Below are 10,981 nucleotides of genomic sequence, written 5' to 3' on the forward strand. Positions count from 1 at the left end.
CCAGTAAGCTGAAGGACCCCAGGCCAAATTCAATGTCACCGGGAGTTCTGTTAAAAAGAAAGAAACTTAATTTAAAAAATGCTATAATTACAATGCATCATAACAATGGGAGATTGTTTACTTGCAACATTTCCGAGATCAGTGCGCCTCACAACGCATCCGGGGACTTTGAGAGTCGGAACACTACGCATCCGGGGATGACGTAGGTCCATGGTCGCGGGCGTCCTATGTTTACTAGCGAACTTACTATCGTCGCCGATTTATTCCATTGGATCCAATGCAATCCGCCAATTACCACTGTTTCAGGGTTGTGCCACTCGCCTTCAGCTCGTGGCACAACCCTGAAACAGTGGTAAATCAGCCAACAACCCACTCCCTCTCATGGTAAATGGCTTACTTGTTTGACATACCTGGTAATCACAATTATTTTGGGATAATCATCATAATTGTTTACATGTTGAAAAATGTTTATATATGTTCAAACATTTAAAAAAAATAGTGGAAATAGCAGATCTACAAGCTCACAACGCATCGCAACCCAAAATAATCATATTTTAACTGGGGACCACCCAAAATAATCACAATTTAACTGGGGATCACCCAAAATAATCATTTTTAACTGGGGACCCCCCACCCTGACAAGCACTACATCTCACAACGCCTCGCAAATTCACAATTTTCACAATTTCTGCCTCTAATATTTGACAATTTGGCTAATGTTTAATTTGTCATTTTAGAGGTATTAAAAAGTCCTTAAACTGTCACTTTAGAAATGTTCAGATACCCTCTATACACTTAAACTTTATGTTGGTTTGTTTACTGTTGAGTGGGAAAACAATGTTGCACATTAAGTTAATCATCTGGGGACCCCCCCCCCCAAATAATTTGGGGACCTCTCCTGGGGGTCCCGACCCCCAGGTTGAGAACCACTGTCTTAAGGCACAGTCACACATACGTATCATCAACAGACTCTTCTGTGCGTTGACATTTCACCCCGTTTATGTGGGTGTGGTGACTCTTTGTCTGACTCTATATATGGCACTTTCACGAGCATCATAGAAATATTCATATGCACATTCTTATGTCGTGAGCTTAATGTGTCAATCAACATCTGCGTGAATGCCAGGGTGCAGACTGAATTAATAGGCTTAGTGACAGCTTGTGTCAGTGAAAGGGGTGTGTCTGTCAAGCAGAGAGCAAAGCAGTAGCAGCACAACTAACATCACAGTTATGGCTGGAATTCTCACTTCACAAATACCTCACATGCCTCATCTCAAGATCTCCCAACCTTGGCTGGTACTGTCGACCTAGCCTGACTGCAAGCGCCAGACTCAATCACACACTTCGTTTACACCACCCACCAACAGGGGGTGGTGATGTGCGGAGTATCAGGCTACTGTCGACCAGTGGTTCTCAAACATTTTAATTCCATGCACCCATAACTCTGAGAGTGCACTCTTATATGGAACCCCCTCAAGTAACCCAAATGGTCCCTGGACCCCACTTTGAGATTTATTCAGGCTGCATGCAGGTGTCAGACCTGACCTTTGCACATTTATTCAAAAAGGCTAATAGGAAAACTGCTTGCAAGCCATGTGTTGCCATATTTGAACCCATTGACTGGGCAATTGCCTGTCTCAGCAGTTAGAGCAGCCGCCTTGGAACCGGGAGGTCCCCAGTTCGATTCCCGACTCCTCCTGGTTTCGTTTCAAAATGTCCCTGAGCAAGGCATTTAACCTCTAGGGTTCAAGGTGACTGACTACTCCTAACTGATCTCTGCTGGGACATTAATTTCCCCACAGGTATCAGTACAAGTTACATAAAATATAATAGATAATATATAAAGTAACCTGTGTGGTTCCTATCACACGGCAGCCTTAGACAAGTGCTATTAAGTGTGTTACGTTTTTAAGTGAATGTATAATTGTCTGCATCATTTAACCCATCCTAACTCAATTATTAGGAGCAGTGAACAGCGATTCCCCCAGCACCTGGGGAACAAGTCCAGATCTCAGGCCAGTGCTGGAGGGAGTGTTTCCTTAACATGCATGCATTTTAGTGTGGGAGGAAACCCACAACATGTAGAAACATGCCAACTCCACACAGAGAGGCCCCAGGCAGCCACCACTGGGATTCCAAACCAGGACCTTCTTGCTGTGAAGCAACAGTGCTAAACACAGAGCCACCCCAAAACTGAGAGTATACAGCGGTGGAGCCAGCCATGCTATGCCTGGCACCAAACTGCCCATTGGAAGCAGTTATGGGTTCAGTGTCTTTCAAAAGGACAGACGATATGATGCCAGAAGCAGCCAGGAACTTTACGATTCTCTGGCGCCACTCTACCCTCAAATCACTGCCACCCAAGTTATGGTACAGTGGTTTGGAGTTTGGACCCACATGTTCCCCTGTTGGCTTATAAGATAAACTTGCATTGTCTCTCTCTCAGCTTTCCTTCTGAATGAAACAGGGACGTGCAGAGAATGTTAGAGAAGGGCCTTTTGGTGAAAATATCGAAAATAGCCCGACCTCCAAGCTCACAACGTGTCACGCTGCGACACGTTGTGAGCTTGGAGGTTGGCTATTTTCGGTGCGTGATTACCACACTAAACTAAGCATAATCAAGTCAATACTGGAGATGTGGCTTAACGGTATGGATTTCTACACAGAGAGGGCAATTATTTCAACATAAGATTTGGGCAAGGCAATTCTCTTGAATGCTGCATGCCTTCAGGTATGGCATGGGAAGGGGGCATTTGCATTTATTTTACCATAGTAAAAACTGCATTCATGGTCTGGAGAGGGCACTTTTTACAGATGGGTAAAAGTGCAGGGGGCTCAAGTGTGCACGTGCCTGGTCTGAAATATACAGTATACACACACACACACACACACACACACACACACACACACACACACACACACACACACAATACCTGTTGTGATCTTCTACAGTGCGGTCTCCTGAAAGCGCTGGAGGGGCATCAACACTCTTGGCCATTTCTCCCTCCTTATCTGACATGTTGGTGAGATTATGTGCTGTTGATGCATGGTTTTCAGGGGAAAGCTGTTGAATACAGAGGTAATGATTTAACGGTTTGATTTAACATTTCTATTAGGGATGTCCCGATACCGATATCAGAATCGGTACTCGCTCCGATACCTGCCTATTTTGCTCTACTCGTACTCGTCCGATATTGCTCAAGGCAGCGCCAAATACCATTTTGTTTCATAAATATATTGGTAACAAGTAACATATCAAAAGTCCTAAGACACAGTTTTGTGTGTGTTAGTTCAACTAATGAACAGTGTTTTCACCTTCTCTCACTCTAGGCATGACAATTTATTTATTTATTTTTTATTACTTAAAGCATTTTATTTTGGAGCACCACACTATTTAAGCACTTGTACAGAAACTTAACTTACAGTATCGGTATTCGGTATCGGCAAGTACTCCAATTAAGTACTTGTACTTGGTCAGCAAAAAAGTGGTATCGGGACATCCCTAGTTTCTATACTTTGACAATTACAGTGCAAGTTAAAGAAGAACAGTACTCACTTCTTTTTCATTCTTCCCATGTTCCTCCCCTTCACCCTCTTCTTTCCCTTTCTTCGTTAAACTCCCATGTCTCTCCTTCCATCGTTCCTTGATCTTCTGTGTCCATCTCCTACTTTTGGTCTCAGATGATCTCTTCTTCGGTTTTGGTTCTGGGACCAGTTTTGGACCCGAAACCCCTCTGTTTGGTGTGGTGCTCTTAGATTCACTACCTGAGCTTAGACTTGCCTCCGCAGTCTTAATTGACCAGGCATAAACTCTGGGAGTGAAGCCCTGAACAAGGGAGGGAGAAGTGTCCTTAATGTCCTGTCCCAGTAGACTTCTAGATTCAGTTGCACCCTCTGTCACAGTCCTACTGATTTGACTGGGGTACTGAAAGGTCAAGGGTGAAGTATCAGGAAGGGAAAGTTGGTCATCACAGGAAATGATTGGATTAATCGGAGAATTACCGTTCCCATCCCTTCCCCCTTGCACCCCGTCTTCTGCCCTCTCAAAGGAAGTGACATCAGCATTGTTTGGTGTGTTTGCAGAAACACTGTGCATATTTCCTGTTGGGGTTAACTCTGGCAACATTGCCTGTCGCGAGTCTCTGCTCTCAGCCCTATCACCGTCGGTGTTGTTTTTATGGGAGGGAGAGGAAATGACACCCAGAGAAGACGAGAAAGAGGTTTCCTTTCCCATGTCCAATGTGAGGGCATTAATTCCTCCTATCTTGCCTTTGAGGCCGAAGTCCCACACAGGTATTCCAAACTCCTCCCGAGAGTCCCACTTCCTCATTTCACGTCCCCCCATACCAGGACCCCCTCTGCCCTCTTCTGCTGGACCTCTGACGATGTCACATGGAGGTGACCTTGTCATTGCTGTCCCGAAGCCATTCACAGGGATGCTGTTGAATTCACGGACAGTTTTGCGGCATGGGTCTCCTCCTCTCCCTCCGTTCTGCCCCTGGCTCGGGGCAGCGGCGGTGGCGGGGCTGGTTTGGTGCTGGCATGCCTGACTCCCAGTGGCCGCCGGCTGGAGCTTCAGTCTTTGCAGCATAGACTGGAGAAGGGCCTGGGTGTCTGTGGTGGGACTGCGTGATTCAGACATCCAGGAATTGACTTTGGATACATGTATCTACTGTATACGAAATGAGAAAGGTCCACACAAGGAAGGATGCATAAAAAGATGAATGCACATGAATTCATTAAAAGAACAGAATATTCCTCAAGATCCAGTAGGCTATATTCAACAGGTCAGTCCAATGCTAAAGGGTACAATTTAAAAGGGAGTAGAGAGTATGACATCTTTCCAGGTGTGTACAGTGTTGTCCTTTTTGCTATAACGCTTCACCCTCTTGTCCAGTTGACCATCCTTGCCTTCTTAATACGCATTTTGAAGTTTACTCTCTCCTTATTTCACATTACACCATTTCTCTCCTGGCTGCTGTCAATGTTTTATCTCATGTGCATCTTATGTAGTATCTCATGTGCGTCGGCATCAGCTGAGAATCTTGCGTGTCTCTGCGTAAGTTACCTGTTTTGGTGCATTCTTCTTCTCTTTGCTCCTGACACCAAACATCCATGGTATTTTAAAAACCTTCGACGCTATATGCCTCGTCTGGCTTTGTTAAAAAATAAAAGAAAACTGTCGTTTTTTGCTAGTCAGCTCTTCTTCTGCCCACTCACTTCCTTCCTGTGTTACTCTGTGTCTTTCAAGAAAGGTAGATATGCGTCTATTTACTGTGCAGAGGCTGTTCAGTCACCCCTCTTGAGCAGCAATTGTCCAGGTCATCTCTCTCTGTTGTGCTGGAAGAGAGAGAGGTTTACTGCGAAGCAGCGTTCCATAGACCTTACAGATGCAGACCAACAAGAAATACCAGTGAGGCTAGAGTAGACACATAACTGTGTATTGACAGTGTCTGCCTCTCTCTCTCTCTCTTTCACTGCTATCATTTGATGTCCCTCCCTCCCTTCCTCTGTCGTTCTAGATCACACACACCCTCTTTCCACAGTGTAGTGGCCCTGGTGTGGCCATGTGGTCACAGGGCGTTTTGGGTGGGCATAATTACTATGTATATGTCTGAGGTTTGAAGGCTGGATGTTGGTAAATGTCATCTCATGGATGGACTATAGATTTGGGGGGAAAGTACTAGACTTTTGAGTTATTTCTACTTTACTTGAGTATTCCCAATTTTCAATACTTTTGCTTCTACTCCACTACATCTTGGATCCAAATATTGTGAAAACTTTAGTTACTAGTTACTTTGTGGATTTTCAGCTCTATAATACATTTTGGCCATTTGAAAATAGCCGATCTACAAGCTCACAATCTGCTATTTTCATATTATTTCTATACATTTCTTGAAAACTTGAAATGTGACATTCTGCATAACGCCTACAGCCTACTTTTACTTTTGGTAAACAATGGGAGTACTTTTTCCACCACAGTGGGGAAGTAGGTGATTAGTCTTACCTTTGGCTTTGTGTGGCACTGGTAGACTCATATAATAGGCCTATATATTTTTTCTAAATATGTACACTTATTACACAAAGTCATGGTAGGAAAAAGATGAAACTAAATGCATTTGTGATGTATTTGACGGTTTTTTAAAACCACATTTTCATGTGAGAAAGTGACAACCAGAACAGCAAACAGGTTTTGGAAAAAAAGGAAAGGGCTACACTTGTATGTATGCGCATGCGTACAGTGGCGTCAATTGGGTATGGCAGCTCCTTGGCTACAAGGGGGAAATAATAAAATGTACTTTTCATTGTGCCTGTTGGTATGGCAACATGACTGGTGCCTTGACTGACACCAGTCATGTTGCCATACCTTAGCTTTTGCTGAACTGACGCCACTGCATGCGTACAATGAAAACCGCGCCTATCCCACATGTTCTCCGTTTGATTGGTCGACAGTGCAGAGTGCAGACGTTCTGATTGGCCGACAGTGCGGACGTTCGTTATGGCGGCGTAAACAATGTGATGGTCGTTTGATTTAGGGGTTTTATCTTCACACAAATGTTTTATCGTGCTACAGGTTTCGTTGCATGGAGCTCAGGGAGAGCATATACTTAATACACAAGTACCAGAGGCAGCAGAGTGGACGTATTGCTCTTTGAAGGGCTCGAACTGTTCGTGGTTAGCATATTATAGTTGTCTATAAGTAGCCTGCTGTCAGCTGTCATCTCCATCGCCCTGCAAAGGAGACAACATGGACTGCGTGGTGACCGGAGGAAATGTGAAAGGTAACGCCTAAGTAGCAGTGGTGGAAAAAGTACTCAAATGTTTTACTCAAGGAAAGTATCAATACTGCAATGTAGAAATACTCTGTTGCTGCAAGTAAAAGTCCAGAATTCTTCACATACTTGAATGAAAGTACAAAAGTATTGGTAGGTCTATCATAATGTCAGTACTCATTATGCAGAATGTCATATAGATCGTCTATTTTCAAATGGCCGACATTCTATAGGGTTAAATTGGAAAATTCCTCTCATTTTATTTTTCCTTTTTTACTGACTATATCTACTGCATAGTAGCCTACGGTGTTCTATCCGTCTGTCATTCAATGTTACATGAGATACTTTAATGGTTTCCTGTGCAAATAATCCAAGTGCTTACTAGGATCTCCTTTTAGTTGACCGTGTACCAGTGAACTGTACCGTCATGAAACTGTACCTTTTCCTATGCAAACTTCTAGTTAAGTCTTCAATCAATCAATCAATCAATCAAATACTATATATAAGTAAAGTGCAAATACCTCAAAACAGTAAGTACTTAAGTAAATGTACTTGGTTACTTTACACCACTGCAAAGTACATCTCTGGCTACAAGGCAAACTATGTTAGTCATGATGGAAATCTAAATAAGCGAGCCGAACAGCAAGCCGAACAGCTTGCAGTCACACTCTCTTTTTGCATCCGTGTTGCATTTTTGGATGGACAAATATCCACATTTTGCTACAATTGATGATGATGAACATTGGTTGTGTGTGTGTGTGTGTGTGTGTGTGTGTGTGTGTGTGTGTGTGTGTGTGTGTGTGTGTGTGTGTGTGTGTGTGTGTGTGTGTGTGTGTCTAATTGCCATCCAGTGCTGGCCAAAGCTATCCACTCTTTGTCCAGGATAGGAGATGAACTCTACCTGGAACCTGATGATGATGGGGTATGGTTGGCTTTGTCTTTGACTTCTAATCTACACTTTTATATAGCAGGAATTGTTGTAACTCCTATTGCTCTGTCTTGTAGTTGGCCCTGCGATCTGTGAACTCCTCGCGGTCAGCGTACGCTTGCTTCCAATTCGCACCTCTCTTCTTCAGCAGGTAAATATTTTTGTTAGGATTTGAGTGAACATTAAAATATGTCATACTGTATTTCAGTGCTACTCTTGCACAAATTGTCATTGTCGTTGTTGTGATTATTATCATTATTGTTTTGCAGGTACACTATTTCCCGTGGATATGGCTTCCGCTGCAGAGTGGCCATCAAGGTATAATACAGTATATACGGTATATATATATATATATATATATATATATATATATATATATATATATATATATATATATATATATTTATAGCACAGTTCTAATAAATCACTTGATGCAGTATTAAGTTGTCCATCTTTGTTCTCTGGTGTGTGCAGTTCCTTCCTTATGGAAGGTCCATCCGTTGGGGTTTATAACTTCTTTTGTGCAAAATACTCCTTTTTCTCATATTTTTCCATGTCCTTCCTTCATCCATCCCATGTTCTTCTCTGTGTGTGTGTGAGTCAGAGTGTGCAGGCAGTGTTCAGGTCCCTGGCCACTCTGGAGAAGACCGTAGAGAAATGTCACATAAAGCTGGATGAAGAGAAGAACCACCTCACCTTCACCCTGCACTGTAAACAAGGTATGGATAGGGCTGTCACGATATGAAATTTTACATGACGATTAATTGTCACTCAAATAATTGGCGATTAACGATTTAATTGTGATTTTGTCGTTGATAATTACATTTCTGTTTGGCTTGTAGGCTAGGTAGTTGCATATGGTAGATATGACACATAACCTAAATATACAAAGAAATTACTGACATATTTGACAACTTACTACTTAAAAAATAACTTAGCCGATCTACAACGATTATGACAAAATAATTGCGATAATGTCAAATAATCACGATTATGTAATAATTGTGACAGCCCTAGGTATGGATAGTGTGCTAAGTGTGGCCTGCTGCTCTACAAATGCCTTCTAAATCAGGGGTCTTCAACAGGGGGTCCTCAGAGTTACTACAGGGGGGCCACCAAATCTTTGTGATAGGATCGTTCTTTTAAATTAACAACTTGAACCCTCACATCCCTATTCTGAGGAGAACTTTAGACAAAAATAGAAGATTTACAAGCTCTCAACGCCCTTTGCAGATCGGCTGTTTTCGGCAAATAGGTTTGGTTTAGAAGTAAAAAAAGACCAGACCAAGTACAGAGTGAAAGGTCAAGTTAACTAAAAACTAGTGGTGTGCAACAATTAAATATTTTAATCGCGATTAATCGCATGATTTATGTAGTTAATCGCGCGATTAATCGCAAATAAGTCATCAGCATTTATCAGGTCACAATGTAACCTTTCAAGTCTTTCATGGCCCTATTAACTTGGGAGTGTAAATATTTGCTGGATTTATGCAAAAGTATGTTAATCTTTTATTCTAAATAAATTAAAAACCTGAATAAATCATAATGGTATTGCATTAAACAGACTTCAGCTGATGGGTATAAGGATCTGCTAAATGATTACTGTTGTGTCCACCTTTATGCTTTAATTATACTTTGTATTTTTTGTTACATCAACAGGGATGGACCTTGTAGCAAATATAGCCCATATTGTAGCCAATGTTTGTAAATATGCGATTAATTGCGATTAAAATAATTAATCGCGATTAACATAACGGTGAGTTAATTGCGATTAATTTAGTTAACTCGGACAGCACTACTAAAAACACAAATCCAACATATACTGATGACAGTGCTGTCAAACAAGTATATGAATCTTTCGATGAAATCGATGAAAATCTGCATCACACATTTATACAATATGTAGAGGGGGTCCCTGCTTCATCTCTCTCTCAGCTAAGGGTAAGATGGCTTACAAATCCCCAAATGCAAGACTACTTACTGTCTTGGCTGTATTCTTTAAAATTGACATTACCACAGTGACTTTTCTCTAACTGCCCTTTGTGTGTGTAAATGTGTGTTTGTCATTGTTTGTGTCTGTGTGTCTTGGTTTGCTTGTATTCTGTAGGACTATTGAAGACGCATAACCTTGCTTTCCAGGACAGTGAGAGTTTACAGGCTGTATTTGACAAGGAGAGCTGTCCTAACGTACTCCGGACACAGCCTAGGTCTGTCAAAACTCTCTGCTTTGCAATGTAAAAGTTAGGAGTTATCCAGAGGGATAGAGTAAGTGCTGTAGTGCTTTTTCTCTGCTGGCATTCTCTCTGCTGTTGTGTGGACTGGAGACTCACTCTAGCCTTGAAGCCAGGTCAACTAACTGTCCAAGCTATGGGACTGCGATACACATCACACACATATTATCAAACATATAATTTTCCGAATGTCTGAGTGTGTGTCTGTCTGTCTGTCTGTCTGTCTGAAACAACGTTTCTCCTCAGTGGCTGGAGCAATTGATCTGAAATCGCATCACCATTAGCATATGAACACACCTAACATAACTGTGAAGCCCGTTTGTCACTTTCACAAATCATATGCTGTATATTAACATTTTTATGGTGTATCTACTATCTATTCTGCATCTAGCATGAGGCATATCTATTCTGCATCTAGCATGAGGCAACATGTTTAACCAGCTCTGTGTGTGTGTGTGTGTGTGTGTGCAGGCAGGCGGGTGTGTGTGCAGGCGGGTGGGTGGGCGGGCGGGCGGGGGGGGGAGGGGGGAACACAGTATCTCTGTAGCCATTAAACGAAACGGGTGCACACATGTACCCACACACTGCACATCATTTCGGAGCTCATATATTTGAACGGGTAAGGGCTAGTATTATATATTGGCCCAATTCCAATCCGCTCACTTACTGACTAGGCACGTGTTCATGTGAAGTCAGTGAGGGCTTGAGGGCTGTTCCAATTGATGTGATGACAAGTGTCATGAATGAAACATCATCTTAATTGCTGTTCCATTCCTTTTAGACAATTTTGGAGCCCTTGCAGCCTCGCACCCTCAAGCACTTATCAGCTGCTTAAGTCAGTGAGAGTGCAGGGCTTGAGGGCTTAGGGAGGACATTAGAATTGGGCCAGTACATACATTTCCCATTTCTTTGGTGAAACAATCTGTACTTTAGAGTGGTTTCAATGTATCTTACCTTACTGGTCTGTATTCTTTTTTATTTCATTTTCCACAGGGTACTGGTTGACACGGTGTTAAATTTCCCTCCCTCGTTGGAGGAAGTGACCGTGT

The 10,981-nt window shown here is 42.4% G+C and overlaps 1 protein-coding gene across 1 annotated transcript in view; it reads left to right on the top strand.

The window, feature by feature from the left end:
- Nucleotides 1–6,578: 6,578 nt before the first annotated feature.
- Nucleotides 6,579–10,981, top strand: part of rad9a (RAD9 checkpoint clamp component A) — a gene marked incomplete at its 3' end in the record, with an annotated part of 8,195 nt that continues 3,792 nt past the window's right edge. Inside the window, exons 1-7 of the mRNA XM_080746824.1 lie at nucleotides 6,579–6,782; nucleotides 7,625–7,695; nucleotides 7,779–7,852; nucleotides 7,971–8,019; nucleotides 8,306–8,420; nucleotides 9,809–9,908; nucleotides 10,926–10,981. The exon at nucleotides 10,926–10,981 is cut by the window's right edge and continues 51 nt beyond it. Coding sequence (XP_080602950.1) covers nucleotides 6,749–6,782; nucleotides 7,625–7,695; nucleotides 7,779–7,852; nucleotides 7,971–8,019; nucleotides 8,306–8,420; nucleotides 9,809–9,908; nucleotides 10,926–10,981 — 499 coding nt within the window. The 5' untranslated portion in view covers nucleotides 6,579–6,748. The remainder of the gene's footprint in view (nucleotides 6,783–7,624; nucleotides 7,696–7,778; nucleotides 7,853–7,970; nucleotides 8,020–8,305; nucleotides 8,421–9,808; nucleotides 9,909–10,925) is intronic.

The sequence above is a fragment of the Nannobrachium achirus genome, assembly GCF_963921795.1.
Source record: "Nannobrachium achirus genome assembly, chromosome: 17".
Taxonomy (NCBI): domain Eukaryota; kingdom Metazoa; phylum Chordata; class Actinopteri; order Myctophiformes; family Myctophidae; genus Nannobrachium; species Nannobrachium achirus.